Source organism: Mustelus asterias, chromosome 1 (assembly GCF_964213995.1).
Source record: "Mustelus asterias chromosome 1, sMusAst1.hap1.1, whole genome shotgun sequence".
In the NCBI taxonomy this organism is placed as follows: Eukaryota; Metazoa; Chordata; class Chondrichthyes; order Carcharhiniformes; family Triakidae; genus Mustelus; species Mustelus asterias.
Window position 1 is genome coordinate 90,395,118 of NC_135801.1, and position 16,337 is coordinate 90,411,454.

At 41.4% G+C, this 16,337-nt stretch overlaps 1 protein-coding gene across 1 annotated transcript in view; it reads left to right on the forward strand.

Annotated features, from left to right (window-relative positions):
* Window positions 1-469: 469 nt before the first annotated feature.
* Window positions 470-16,337, forward strand: part of lap3 (leucine aminopeptidase 3) — a 39,510-nt gene continuing 23,642 nt past the window's right edge. Inside the window, exons 1-4 of the mRNA XM_078215281.1 lie at window positions 470-757; window positions 10,319-10,434; window positions 13,177-13,231; window positions 15,611-15,716. Coding sequence (XP_078071407.1) covers window positions 647-757; window positions 10,319-10,434; window positions 13,177-13,231; window positions 15,611-15,716 — 388 coding nt within the window. The 5' untranslated portion in view covers window positions 470-646. The remainder of the gene's footprint in view (window positions 758-10,318; window positions 10,435-13,176; window positions 13,232-15,610; window positions 15,717-16,337) is intronic.

Sequence of the window (16,337 nt, forward strand, 5' to 3'; positions counted from 1 at the left end):
CCCCTAGTTGCCACAGCCCGACACCTGTTCGGATCAGCACCTAACCAGCACGTCTTTTAGAATGTGGGAAGAAACTGGAGCACCTGGAGGAAACCCACGCAGACACGGGAAGAACGTGCAAACTCCACACAGACAGCTTACTGGGAGATGTGGCAGTGGCACAATATGAATTGCTCCTTCAGAGAGAGTCACGCGCACACCTCAGGCCGAATACCCCTCCTGAGCTGTAACCATTTCAGACAGGATACCATGTGCACGCTATCCAGTGACCAGGCAACCTTCAGCATTGAAATCAGTTTACCATCAGAGGTGCTGTCCTAAGCACCAGGCGTTGGAGCTTTGCAGACAGCCCGCCATGGGCGGTGCTGTTTCATGAGCCTTCAGCATTCTGGTCAATTTCCCCCCCGGGTGGAGCTGTCCAGAGTATCAGGAGCTGCAGCATTGCGGACAGCCCGCCAAATGTGGCGCTGTCCTGGGAGTAGGCAGCGTACAGCATTGCAGACAGCTCGTCATGGGGAGCGCTGTGGCGGGAGTGAGCCGTTTTCAGCACCGCAGGCAGACGGATGGCCATGAGGGGACGCTGTTGGGGGAGTTTGCCGTTTGGGCTTCCCGGCGGTGGGTCGGAGTCGGTCAGTTGATGTGAGACATGTCGCTCGGTGTTTGCGGCAAGTCGCCGCTTCGATCCATCCTGAGGGCGGGTCTGGCCCGGAATCTACTCCGTTTGTCGCCGCTATCCCGGCCCAGCAGCAGCTCCAAGGTCCAGTTTAACATTGACGGTCACAGATATGTGGCTCTGATTTATTATTCATATTCACTGTAATTTGGACATTTCTTTAACTAGTTCAGGATTAAAGGAGCGCGGGTGTATTTCCCTCTGCGCCGTCAATTGGTGGCCATTTCATAGAATAATACGGTACTGAAGGTAGTTATTCGGCCCATCGTGTCTGTACGGAACCTAAAGCTAACATTTTAACACCCTGCTCTTTTCCTATTAATTTCCCCCTCCATTTATCTTTTGAAAGTTGCAACAACATTCGCTTCCACTCAATCAGTCTGGACCATTCTAGATTGCATAACTTGTCCAGTAAAGTAAACGTTTCCTCACGTTGCCTCTGATTTTATCAATCACTTTAAATCTGTTTCCTTTGGTTACCAAACCTTCTGCCGTTGGAAACAATTTCTCCTTATCCAAACTGTTTTTGAACACTTCCATCAAGTATTCTCTTAATCCTTACCTTACCAGGACTCCATGTGACTCCAGACCCACAGCCATGTGGTTGACTCTTAATAGCCTTCTGAAATGGTGTGGTAAGGAAGGCACTCAGTTCAAGGGCAATTAGGGATGGGCAACAAATGCTGTCTTTACCAGTGTCTTTACATCCCATGAAATAATTTTTAAAAAGTGAAGGTGGATAAGTTTATTCATTAGTTACAAGTAGGCTTACATTAACATTGCAATGAAGTTACTGTGAAAATCCCCTAGACACCACACACCGGCGCCTGTTCGGCTACATTGAGGGAGAATTTAGCATAGCCAATGCACTGACCAGTATGTCTTTCAGACTGTGGGAGGAAACCCACGCAGACACGTGGAGAACATTCAGACTCCACACAGACAGTAACCGAAGCCGGAAATTGAACCAGAGTGCCTAGGACTGTGAGGCAGCAGTGTTAACCATTGTGCCACAGTCCCCAACTTCTCCAGTCTGTCTTCAAAAATGAAGTTTGTTGTCCTTGGTACCATTCCTGTAAATATCTCCTGAATCCTTTCTAAGCTCTTGACATTCTAAAGCCAAGAATTGAACACACTACCTCATCTTAGGCCTAACCAGTGTTTTATAGTGCTATGCCATAACTTGCTTTTGTATTTATTCCTCTATCAGTAAAACTAGTGATTGATATGCCTTCTCACATTGCCCTGTCACTTTCAAAGGTTTGGGTGTGTCCATCCCTTGCTCTTTCTGTTTCTGACTGCCTCCCTTATATAATTACACTATTTAATTCATATTGCTGCTTATTTTTCCTGCCAAAGTGTATCATATCACATGCCCCTGTGTCAAATTTTATCTGTATTTCACCAATCTGTCCATATACTGAAGCCAGTTGCTATCTTCATTGTTTACTACATTTCTGAGTTTCATGGCACCTGTAAACTTTGAAATTATGCATCTGAATCAGATCATTAATATCAAAACAAGAGCTATGTTCATAACATTAATCCCTGGAGAACACAAGTATATTTCCCTCCAGCCTGAAGAATAAATGTTCACCATTATTGTGCTTTCTGTCCCTTGGTCAACCTTGTATCTATGCTGCTACTGATCCATTAATCCTATGTGCGTGAATTTTGTGAGCAAATCTATGGCATTGGTCAAATATACATATGACAGCAGAGAGCCTGACTTGGAAATATATTGCTGTTCCTTCACTGTCACCGGGTCAAAATCCTGGAACTCCTTCCTGAATAGTGCTACATCACATGCATTGCAGCGGTTCAAGAAGTTAGCTCACCATCACCTTCTCAAGAGCAATTAGGGATAGGCAATAAATGCTAGCCAGTGATGCCCACATTAATAAAGTTCATGTTACTTTCATTTATAAGCCTGTATAGGAACAGGGGTAGGCAACTTAGCCCTTAAAGCCCATTCTATAATCACGGCTGATATGTGACTCAATTCTAAATCTCCTTGCTCCATAATCCCTTAAGTACCTTTGATTAACAAAATTCTGTTAGTCTCAGATTTAAAATTAACTGTTGATGTGGAATCAATTGTTGCTTGTGGAGTTCCAAACTTCTACCACCCTTTGTGTGTAGAAATGTCTCCTAATTTCACTCCTCAAATGTCTGGCTGTAATTTTAAGGCGTTACCTTCTAGGCTCCCCAAACAGTAAAAAGAGTTTCTCTCTATCTACCATAATATCTTGAAAGCTTTGATCCAAACTCGCCTTCACTTTTGAAATTCTAGGGAATACAATCCGAGCTGGTATAATGTCCTCCTGAATTAATCCTTGGAGTCCAGATCTTATTCTGGTAAATTCACACTGCACTCTGAAGTCTAATATATCCTTCCTAAGATGTGCCCAGATTTGCTCACCGTACTCCAGGTGTGGTTATAGCTGATCACATGACACCAAAGGCTGTCATCTGCATCACCGTGCCTGTTCTGGCCGAAACACAGCTATTGAGGCAAATCCCATTTCCCAGCTCTTTGTCCATAAGTCACAGAAACACGAGTAAGTTTACCTCTGCTTCTTTCCACTGTGCCCACTTTGGATTCAACTTGTCGCTTTTCTTAGGACTCCATGAGTTTCACTTTTTTGACCTTGTCAAAATGTTTGCTAACATCCATTTAGATTATACCAGACATGCTACCCTCATCAACCTTCTTTTTCGTCTCCTCAAAAAAGTCAACTTAATCAGACATTCCCTTATCAAGTCCATGCTGACTGCCTTTGATTAGTCCATGGCATTCTAAATGCCCTTCCAAATTTGTTTTACAATAGTTTGATTTGATTTATTATTGTCACGTGTTAGTATACAGTGAAAAGTATTGTTTCTTGCATGCTATACAGACAAAGCATACCATTCATAGAGAAGGAAACGAGAGAGTGCAGATTGTAGTGTACAGTCATAGCTAGGCGTAGAGAAAGATCAACAATGCAAAGTAGGTCCATTCAAAAGTCTGATGGAACAGGGAAGAAGCTGTTCTTGAGTCAGACTTTTGTAACTTTTTCCTGACGGAAGAAGGTGGAAGAGAGAATGTCCGGGGTGCGTGAGGTCTTTAATTATGCTGGCTGCTTTGCCGAGGCAGCGGGAAGTGAAAACAGAGTCGTAGACTTAGGAGTCCTTCCTTTTATCTTTGTGAGAGTGTTTGCTGTGGATCCTCAATGTCTCCTTGAATTACCACTGCTGCTCTGGCATTGATTTAACCTTCAGCTAGTTGTTTCTAGTCCAATTTTGCTGAATCACAGTGCAGCATGAAAATTGTAACATTGTGGGTATGTTACTGAGCTAGTAATCCAGAGGGCTGACTAACAATGACCCAGAGACTTGAGTCTGGATCCTACCGTGGCAGCTGTGGAATTTAAATAAATCTGGATAAATAAAAAGCCAGCGTCAGTAATGGTGACAAAGAAACTACATGGTTGAAAAAGCTGTTGTCTCCAGAATGATATCAATGGTTTGATTGAGTGGGTGGAAAAGTGGCAAATCGAACTTAATCCAGAGAAGTGCGTTTGGGGAGGGTGAACAAAACAAGGGAACTCGATAAATGAGACAAAATTGAGAGGGGTAAAGCAAGTGAGAGACATTGGAGTGCAGATCCACTGGTCCCTGAAGGACAAGGACAAGTGGATAACATAGTTAAGAAAGCATTTGGAATGTTTTCCTTTATAAGACCATGAGATATAGGAGCAGAAATAGGCTATTTGGCCCATTGAGTCTGCTCCACCATTCAATCATGTCTGATATCATTCTCATCTCCATTCTCCTGCCTTCTCCCCTAACCCTTGATTCCCTTATTGATCAAGAACCTATCTATTTCTGTCTTAAATCCACTCAATGACCTGCCCTCGACAGCTCTCTGTGGCAATGAGTTCCACAGATTCACCACACTCTGGCTGAAGAAATTCCTCCTCATCTCAGTTTTAAGGGAGTGTCTCTTCACTCTGAGGTTGTGCCCTCAAGTTCTAGTCTCTCCCACTAGTGGAAACATCCTCTTCACATCAACTTTATCTAGGCCTCTCAGTATTCTGTAAGTTTTGATCATATTCCCCCCCCCCCCACCCTTCGAAACTCCATCGAGTATAGACCCGGACTCCTCAACCGCTCCTCATATGACAAACCCTTAATTCCTGGGATCATTCTTGTGAACCTCCTCTGGACCCCCTCCAAGGCCAGCACATCCTTCCTTAGGTATGGGACCCAAAACTGTTCACAATATTCCAAATGGGGTCTGACCAAAGCCTTATACAGCCCTACTCTTGTATTCTAGCCCTACTCTTGTATTTTAGCCCACTAGAAATAAATGCTAACATTGAATTTGCCTTCCCAGCTGCCAACTGAACCTGTTAACCTTAAGAGAGTCCTGAACTAGGACTCCCAAGTCCCTTTGTGCTTCAGATTTCCGAACCCCTTCCCCATTTAGAAAATAGTCTACGCCTCTATTCTTCCAACCATAACCTGACACTTTCCCACATTGCATTTCATCTGCCACTTCTTTGCCCACTCTCCTAGCCTGTCCAAGTCATTCTACAGCCTCCCCACTTCCTCAACATTACCTATCCTTCTACGTATCTTTGTATCATCTGCAAATTTAGCAACCATGTCCTCAATTCCATCTTCCAGACCATTAATGTATATAGTGAAAAGTTGTGGTCCCAACATCACTATCAGCGGTTGCCATCCTGAAAAGGACCCTCTTATCCCCACTCTCTGCCTTCTGTCTGTCAGCCAATCTTCTATCTGTGCCCATACCTTGCCTCTAACACCATTGGCCACGAGCTTATTCAGCAGCTTCCGGTAAGGCACCTTGTCAAAGGCTTTTTGGAAATCCAAATAAATCACATCCATTGGTTCTCCTTTGTCTAACTTTGTTACCTTCTCAAAAAATTCTAACACATTTGTCAGACATGACCTCCTTTTGACGAAGGCGTGCTGACTCAGCCCTATTTTACCATGCATTTTCAAGTCCTGCAATTTCATCCTTAATTTATTGGTTGAGGTACTGAATACAAATGCTGGGATGTAATTCTGCAACTGTGTAATATGCTGCTTAGGCCACTGCTGGAATTTTGTGTTCAGTTCTGGTCACCACATTATAGGAAGGATATAATTTCTCTGGGAAGAGTACAAAGGAGATTTAGAAGAATGTTTCTAGGGCTTGAAAAAGGCAGCTATGAGAAAAGATTTGATAGGCGAGAGTTGTTTTCCCCAGAACAGAGGAGGCTGAGGGGGTGATCTAATTGAAGTGTACAAAATTGTGAGGCCCCTAGATAGGGGAGATATGAAACACGTGTTTACCCCTTGTGTGTGGTCAGTTACCAGGGAGCAGAATGTAAGGTGATTGGTAGGAGGATTTGAGGGGACAGTAGGAAAATATCTCAATCAGAGGGTGAATTGGTGGTTGAAGCTGAATCACTCAACTGATTTTAAAGGTACCTGGATCTGCACCTGAAGTGCTGTAACTTTCAAGTTATGGAGCAGGTGCTGGAAAGTGGGATTAAAATGAACAGCTAGTTTTATTTTCTCGTGTTTGGTTGGTGGTCTTTTGTGCCGGAACTTTTTTATACTTCTATGATATTCCATCTGCCTTCTTAACCACCTTATTGATCTGTCCTGCGACGTTCAGGGATCTGTGGACATGCGCCTCAATATCTTTAACTTCCTTTTCTTCTCTCAGTATCCTCCTTTTTATCACAATTTCCTTTACCTTGTTTGGCCTCCCCTCACTTCTCAGGGTTGAATTCCATTTGCCACTTTTATGCCCATCTGCCAGTCCATTGATATCTTCCTGCAATCTGCAGCTTCCCTCCTCACTATAAATCATGTGGCCAATGTTTGTATTGTCTGCAAACTTTATGATCATGTCTCCCACTTTAAGTTCAAATTATTAATACGTACCACAAAAAGCAGGAGACCTGGTATTGAGCCCTGCAGAATTCCACTGTCACAATTGGAAAAGGAGGTGAGTTAGCCCTGGCATTAGAGGATGAGAGGTCCTAATGATAATTATAGTGTTGGACAGAGTATAAGTCAGCAAATTGGAAGAGCACGTACTAAGAGTAATCTTCATATAGACTGGGCAAGCAGATCTAATTTGGAGGATGAATTTATGCATGTAAGACAGTTTATTGAACAAAGCCTTGAGGAAGTAACTAGGAAACAGGCTATTTTAGATGTGATGTTTTTTGATATCGGGTCAATTAGTAATCTTATAGTAGAGGATCCTCTGGGAAAAGTGATCATAGTATGATATATTTTCATACTAAGTTTGACATTCAGAGCGATATAGTCCAAAACTAGCATTTTAAATTTAAACATGAGGACAAGTTGCTAAGGTGAATTGGGAAATGAACTTAATAGATATGGTGAACAAGCAGTGGCAAACATGTTGGTAAATAATTCATAATTCTCAACAAATATTTTGTGTTTGTCTTTATAGTAGAAGACAAAATGAAAATATTGGAAAGTATGTTGAACCAAGGGTCTAACCAATGTGAGAAACTTAAAACTAATTAATATGAGTACGGACAATGTATTATAAAATTAATGGGACTAAAAGCTGACAAGTTCTCCGGATCTGATGGCCTACATCCTAGATTATGAGAGATGGGTCCATTAGTTTTGATCTTTGAAGAGTTTCCTAGATTCTAAGATGATCCCTGTGGATCGAATGGTAGTGAATATAACCACCATTCAGGAAAAGAGTGAGGGAGAAATCAAGGAATTATAGGCCAGTTAACTTGACATCGGTATTAGGAAAAATGCATGAACATTGTTAAGGATATGATAACAGGGCATTAGAAAATTATAATAAGATTAAGCAGAGTTTTATAAAAAGGAAGTGGTGTTTGACGAACCATTGGGTATAGTATAATTGGATTTTCAGCAGGCATTCAGGAAGATATCCTGCAATAGGTTGTTACAGGGGATTAAGGCTCTTGGGATTATGGACAATATATTAGCATGGGCTAAAGATGAGTTCATGGTTAGAAAACAAAGAGTAGGAATAAATGGGTCATTTTCAGGATGGCAGGATATAACTAGTACAATGCTGCGAGGATCATTGCTTGTGCCTCAGTTACTTACAATTTGTATCAGTCACTTAGACAAGGACTGAGTGTAATATATCCAAATTTAGTGACAATACCAAGCCAGGCTGGGAATGCAAGCTATCAGGAGAACAGGATGCAAATGATTGTAGACAGGTTATGTGATTGAGCAGCAAGGTGGCAGTGGAGTATAATGTGGGTAAGTGTGAAATTATCCATTTCAATTGGAAGTATGGAAATGCAGAATATTCTGCAAAAGGTGAAAGACTAATAAATGTCAGTACTCAGAGGAACTTTTTGTTTATTCCTTAATGGGATGTGTGCATTATTGATATTTATCACCCACCCAAATTGTCTATGTGAAAGTGTTGGCAAGCTACTCTCTTGAACTGCAATCTGTGTGGTGTAAGTACATCCACAGTCCTGTTAGATGGGGACACTTAAATGTCCTTGTGCACAAATCACAAAGTTAACATGCAAGTGGAGGAAAATGTAACTGGATTGATTAGTAAGTTTGCGGACGACACAAAGGTTGGTGGATTTGCTGATAGCGATGAGGACCATTAAAGGATATAGCAGGATATAGATCAGTTGGAGACTTGGGCGGAGAGGTGGCAGATGGAGTTTAATCCGGACAAATGTGAGGTAATGCATTTTGGAAGATCTAATACAGATAGGAAATATACAGTAAATGGCAGAACCCTCAAGAGTATTGATAGGCAAAGGGATCTGGGTGTACAGGTACACAGGTCACTGAAAGTGGCAATGCAGGTGGAGAAGGTAGTCAAGAAGGCATACGACATGCTTGTATTCATCGGCCGGGGTATTGAGTTTAAAAATTGGCAGGTCATGTTGCAGCTTTATAGAACTTTAGTTAGGCCACACTTGGAATATAGTGTTCAATTCTGGTCGCCATACTACCAGAAGGATGTGGAGGCTTTTGAGGGGGTACAGAAAAGATTTACCCGGATGTTGCCTGGTATGGAGGGCATTAGCTATGAGGAGAGGTTGGAGAAACTTGGTTTGTTCTCACTGGAGCGATGGAGGTTGAGGGGAGACCTGATAGAAGTCGACAAGATTATGAGGGGCATGGACAGAGTGGAAGTCAGAAGCTTTTTCCCAGGGTGGAAGAGTCAATTACTAGGGGGCATAGGTTTAAGGTGCGAGGGGCAAGGTTTAAAGGAGATGTACGAGGCAGATGTTTTACACAGAGTAGTGGGTGCCTGGAACTCGTTGCCGGGGGAGGTAATGGAAGCGGATAGGGTAGTGACTTTTAAGGGGCATCTTGACAAGTACATGAATAGGATGGGAATAGAGGGATATGGTCCCCGGAAAGTCAGGCCTGTTCCTGTGCTGTAATTTTAGAAATAGAATCATAGAAACCCTACAGTGCAGAAGGAGGCCATTCGGCCCATCGAGTATGCACCGACCACAATCCCACCCAGGCCCTACCCCCATATCCACCCGCTAATCCCTCTAATTTACACATCTCAGGACACTAAGGGGCAATTTTTAGCATGGCCAATCAACCGAACCCGCACATCTTTGGACTGTGGGAGGAAACCGGAGCACCCGGAGGAAACCCACGCAGACACGAGGAGAATGTGCAAACTCCACACAGACAGTGACCCAAGCCGGGATTCGAACCCAGGCCCCTGGCGCTGTGAAGCAGCAGTGCTAACTAATGTGCTACCGTGCCCTAAATGAAGCAACTAACAAGGCAAATAGTATGTTAGCCTTACTAACATACTATGTTAGCCTTAATTGCGAGGGGGTTGCTGTAAAAGAGTATGGCAGTCTCACTGCAATTATATGGGGCTTTGATGGGACCATAATTGGAGTATAATGTACAGTTTTAATCCCTTTCCCTAAGGAAGCACAGCTTGCTCTCGAGAGTTGGAATGAAAGATTGATTCCTGTGGTGTGTGAGTGACCTGAGGAGAGATTTACTGGAATGGACCTATATTCTCTGAAGTTTATAAGATTTAAAGATAATGTCATTGAAATATATAAAGTTCCTAAAGGGCTTGAATAAGATAAATGCTAAAAGGCTATTTCCCCTGGCTCGAGAGTCTGGAACTAGGGATTACCGTCTCAGGATAAGGGAGAAGACCATTTAGAATTGAGATGAGAAATTATTTCATTCAAAAAGTTGTGAATCTTTGGAATCCTCTACCCAAAAGGGCTGTGAATGCTCAGTCATCGAATATATTCAAGACTGAGAACGTTGGGATTTTCAGCTCTAAGGAAATTATGGGATATGAGGATAGGACAGGCAAGTGGAATTGATGTAAAATTTCAATCTTGTTGAATGGTGGAACAGATTTCGGGGGGTGCATGGTCCTGATCCTATTTCTGTCTCGTGACCGAGCTTTTGATCACCTATCTTCATGTCTCATTCAGTTCTGTCAAGTTTTTAGTCTTATGACACACTCTTTGCTATGTTAAAGATGTTATATAAATGCAAATTGCTTATGTTTGTCAATAACGCATTTTCTAGAATGATAGTATCTTATGTGTAATTTTTATCCCTCTTTCTCTGTAGGGCCTGGTTCTTGGTGTGTATGAGGGAGAGAAAGGGGATGGCTCAGTTCAGTTTACAAATGCAGGGGAAGTTTTTAATCATTCCACGTCTGGTAGACTTAAAGAACTTCTGACCGTGTAAGTATAAAATAAACTAAAATAAATTGGATTCAGCAGATTAATGAAAAGAATGATGGATTAATTTATTGATTGTACTTTTGTGAAAGCATTTTTGAATCAGTTTTTACAAGAAAACACTTTTTAAACAGTATATTGATTTATTTTCACTGAAATAGTAACTTCAATTATTTTTATGTTGAGAAAAATGAAATTTGTTACATGGCAAATAGTATTGTATCGTATTTGGTTTTGTTTTTGTCTGCACATATTGTTGCATTAAAACAGGCATAGATAAAATGCACAGGTTGCTTTGTTCCGGGAGGTTGCAACAGAGTGGGTCAGTTTTAATCCTACCAGTCCATTGGGCAGCAGGGCAGTTAAAAATAAGCTTAAATCTTGACTGTTTCTCAGTTTGCAATGTAACTTACAGTGGCTTGCAAAGCAGGCAGGAGCCTTAATTAATTATGCAATTTGGGGATGTAATTTCATACTGGCCCTAAGTGAGTTAGAACTTTTCTCTGAGGCAAGAAGCAGATCGGCAGCCCGTCTGAAGGCAGAAGATCTAAAACTTTTATTTGTGGGACCAGGAGTGCTCCTCAGGGTTCTGCTCAAAATGATGTCCGGGCTCATCTCCCAAAATTCCTTCCCTGCCACTCGCATGAAGTTTGTGGTGATCTTTGTCTTCCCAGCCTTTGCCTGCCAACAACCACTCTTTAGTTGTGGCTGGAAGGTGCATTGATGGCATTTAAATGAGGACAGATGGTGAGAATTACTGCAGACTTCTACTGCCTGTTGGGTAGGAAATTAGCTCAGTTAATATCTGCTCCTCTATGTAAAGTTGATAGCTAACATATGGATTTCAAGATACATGAGCTTCAAATGTGAAAATGAAGCCCAGAGTTTGTATTGCTCTTTATCTCAAATGCAGTGAATTACTTGAAAGTATTGTGATTTGTGATGCAACCATTGTATATTTAGCAAGAATCCTGAAAAGAACCCTAATGTTATGCTTTTTTACCTCCAAACCTGACTGCTGTAAATCATGGCCTATAGGCAACCAGATGTATAAGCCAACCCCGTTTTTCCAATCTCCAAAATCACATTTTTGCATATATTCAGCATACACGCCTTTTTCAGCCACAATATGCTCACATTGCTAGTTAGCCTCAATTTTTCTCCCCACAAATTCATGTTTTACTTATGGGATTGAGCAAGCAATGCAAAGGTGTGCAGGAGTATAAGACATGCTCACTCTTTGCATCGGAAGCGGAGTGACATTTCAAAATAGCAACCACTCACTCTCAAGCAGGCAGTTCGCTTTTATACTCTTGTGTATAAGTAGACCTGTGTTTTTGAAGTAATTTTTTGAGGCTTCAAAGGTCCACTTATGCACTGACAGCTATGGTACCCCAATTGTTTTCCATCCACAATCCCTATAAACTTCAGCGCATTCAAACTCTGCTGCCCATGTTGTAGCCCACAGAAGTCCTGTTTACCTGTCAATTCTTTTGCCTACCATACATTGGCTTTTGGTTAGGCAAGGTCTTAAATTTTAAATTCACATCATCGTGTTTAAGTGCTTTCATGTTATGTCATTGCCACATCTTATCTCTAACTTCCTACAGCCCATCATTCTCAAACTCAATGTACCCTTGACGATCTCTTTGCATCACAATTGGCAACCATACCTTCAGCCTTGATCTCACCTTGTCCATCTTCCTCTCCTCTTAAGACTTTCCTCAAAGCACTTACATTTGACTCAGGTTTTCCCCACCCCAATATCTGCTTTGACTCTTGTGTCCAATTTTGATTATGCCTCTGTGAAGTACCTTTGGATGTTTTCTACATTAAGGGCTAAATTCTACAGTCCTGTCATGGTGGCAGCATCAGGACCGTAAAATGCAGCAAGCCATTCAAAACTCCATTGACTTCAGTGGAACTGGAAAATCCTGCCAGCGTAAAATTCTTCCCCAAAGCGTGTTGTATAAATAGCAGTTTTTTTTGTTGTGATATGTTTGAATGGTTTGCAGGAGCACTGTTAGGGAGTGGTGGAGGTGGTGGGGGGGGGGGGGGGTTGTGCGCGCTTGAATTCCTACCCTCTGAAAATGAGCTGTGGTGAAATATGCAACATATTGACTTAGCTGTTTGTTTAACATTTCGTGATGATCTGTTCAAAATTGTCTTTTCAGGAAACCAAAGAATGTGATTATCAGTTAAAAGGGGCGAGTAAGAGATAGGTGGTGATGTAAAGGATTGTTGCCTTACACAGAGAGCAAAACATGTTGTCGGGAGCTTAGGTTTATAAGTTCCATACCATTAGTTTCTCACCAATATTTTCCTTAGAACCCAGTGCAACTGGCATGCTCTTAGCATCCTAGCATGGGAAACAATCAGAATCTTCATGGAGATGATGGGATACAGAACAGGATAAAGGAGAAGAATTAGTTAAAGTGACCAAAGGTGAAGTTGAATGAGATGGAATTTGCAGAGCTTTTGAAGGTGAGGAATGAGGTATCAAGGTGAGTTGGTTTGGGGATTAAATATAAATATATGATGTTTGCAGTGCAACTGATTGTGCAGAAGAAGAGTGGGTGGTAAGCAGGAGAATGCATAGTAGGCTGGCGAGAGGAAGGTAGGGTGCAACCTGGAATCGAGCCAGTATATGATCCAACGGCGGAGCAAGGATTTGGAATGGATTTATATGAGCAAATATCAGCTTTTACTTTAAGTTCTATTGAAGATTATTGCTGTTTTTTATAGATCTGGACCTGTGCTTAAAAAAGGCAGAAGTCGCATATTTTACGGGCTGCATCAGGTACAGTTGTTGGACTAAATATATTTCATACTTTATTCAAGTTGAGATGGGAACTTTAATTTTACTGATGTTAGTGATAAGTTGGGGGAGGTAACATACAATGCAAATGATAACTGATATAATTCTAATGTGGAATTGCAGTCAAAGTTTACTGTAGGTGCATTTCATCATATCTGCAAATTCCAGAGCTTCATGATCATTGTAAATGTATACATCCAGAACCAGGTCAATATTGTATAATTCAGTAATCTAATCAGCAAATTACTAAACAAGTAGAAATTGCATAATTTGAGACATAGTAATCATTGTATCAGTCTTTAGATTACAGTTCTATGTTAAATACTGATCAGGAACTGAACTAATAAATACAATGGAATTTTGCTACGCTTGGGATACGACCTATAGTAAAACTTGATTTTGATTCTTTCAATAAACTTGGTTTATGTCGGAAAACAAAGTAGTTCTACATTTGAATAGTTCCATAACATGTCCCACCAATTAATCTAGATTTGTAAGCTAGTTTCAGTAATGGTGACCATGAAACTATCGGTAATTGTCATAAACATGGTGGCACAGGTGACACAATGGTTAGCACTGCTGCCTCGATTCTCAGCTTGGGTCATTGTCTGTGTGGAGTTTGCACGTTCTCCCAGTGTCTGCATAGGTTTCCTCCGGGCTCCGGTTTCCTCCCACAGCCCGAAAGACGTGCTGGTTAAGTGCATTGGCCATGCTAAGTTTTCCCTCAGTGTACCCAGACAGGTGCCGGAGTGTGGCGACTGGGGGATTTTCACAGTAACTTTATTGCAGTGTTAATGTAAACCTACCTGTGTCACTAATAAATAAATTCAAAACTAAAAACATTTGAATTGCTAATACGTTTTAGGAAGGGAAGGAAATCTGCCAACCTTAGCTAGTCTGGCCTAAATGAGACTCCAGATTCACAGCAATGCAGCTGACTCTTAACTATGCTCTGAAATGGCCAAGCAAGCTGTTCAGTAGCAAGGACAATTAAGAATTGGCAACAAATTCTGGCCTGCTAGTGATGCCTACATTCCATGAAAGACTTTTTAAAAGTTTGCAAACTCCTCGAGGCGTAACTTTTAGCTTGCACTAAAGTTGAATCAACTGCAGTCACTTCTCATCGTGCTCCCACTTCCTGGCGCCCCAAGATCTGTCCTTGGCCCCTCCTATTTCTCATCTCTATGCTGCCCCCTGGTGACATCATCCGAATGCAGTGCGAATTTCCACATGCACACTGACAACACCCAGCTCTACCTCACCACCACCTCTTTCATCCCCTCCACTCTCTGTCAGACTGCTTGTCTGACATAAAACACTATGAGCATAAATTTCCTCCAATTAAATATTGGAAAGACCAAAGCCATTGCCCTTGGTTCTCATTATCACGGACTCCATCCTTCTCTCTGGCAACTGTCTGAGTCTGAACCAGTCCGTTCACAACCTTGGTGTTGTGTTTGGTCCTGACATGAACTTCCTCTCGATGATGCAAACCTGACTGGTCTTCCACGTTCTATCCTCCATAAAGCTGAGATCATCCAGTACTCTCTCGCTTGTGTCCTAACACACACTAAATTCTTCATCCAGTGCTCATTGACCTACACTGGTTTTCGGTTAAGAAATGTCTTTATTTAAATTGCTCCATCATTGCTTCAGTTGTCTAAGCTCGAAGTTCTGGAATTCCTTCCCTAAACTTCTCCATCTTCCATTCTCTCTTTTTTTTTCTTTAAGATTCTCCTTAAAACCTACTTCCTTGATCAAACTTTTTGTCACTTACCCTAACAATTTCTGATGTAGCTACCATCAAATTTTGTTTTAAAACACACCTTGGAAGTACTTTGAGAAGTTTTGTTGTGTTAAAGTAGCTTTGTAAACATTAGTGTTTGTATATCACTCCCTGGCAAATTCAACCACCTTCAACAACCTGGCTGCCCCAATGAATCAACTTTCTTAATTCTCTGCCTACTTTGCTCCTCACTTTCGAAAGCCTCCTCAAAACCTGTTTCTCCAACCACTTCTTAGAGTTGCAAGTTGCATCACAAAAATGCACATTTCACTTTCCCTTGCTGTACCTTTCTTCGGCCACTAGATGAAGCACTCTATTGCTCTACGTCTGTCTGAGCACAATACTACAGAAGTGGTTAGCTGATCATGGAATTCTGTATGTTAGTAAATCATAATCATGCAGTAATCCATGGTTCACATAGACTGATTTGTTCTCAGCTTAGGAAGGCAGAAGCAGAGGATGAAGAATGAGATAAACGACATTTAATATGAAAATGTAATACAATTATATGAATTTTAAAACAAAGTTATCATGTTCATGTTCTTAATCATAAAAAAGATGTTTTGCTTTAATAGGATTTCCCTCATGTTGTGGTTGTTGGTCTTGGTGACAAAAATGCTGGAATTAATAATTTGGAACAATATGATGAAGGCAAAGAAAATATTCGAGCTGCCATAGCGGGTAAAGTGTACTCTTGGTTAATTTGCATGTGATGGTTATTAACATCAACTGCAAACATAATGAGATGAGTGACATGTTAAAGTAAAACTATTGTTTGAAGTTTTGGGATATATTGAAGCTGATAAAGGGACCTAGTCTAGCGAAGTGTGGTATGTACTGAGCTGTTATTATCACACCTTGTAGAGTTACTACTTGCCAAAAATGGATAGATGCTGGTATGAGACCAGGTGAGGGTTGCTTCATGCCTTGAATTGAAATTTGCTGCTGTTTAAAATTCATTAAATCTCAATGACAAATGATTTCATATCATGAGATACAGAAGTAAGTAAAACACAGACTTTAAAAAAGAGCCTTTTCTTGGTTTGATCACTAAAATATCCAGAGAGCCTGCCACTTAAAAACCAACCTTCCAGTTCTAAACTAAACAAGTGGTACCCTCAGCCCTTTAAAGGACTTGTAGGTTTCGGCTTCTAAGCTATATTCAACTTAGTTTTAAACAAAAACTGGGTGTGAACAAAACCAAGTACTGATGGCAGGAAACTCTTCTTCATAAACAACTGACTGACTTGGGGAATACATTTACCGACTGAGTAATGGAGGCAAAAAAACTACCGAACCATT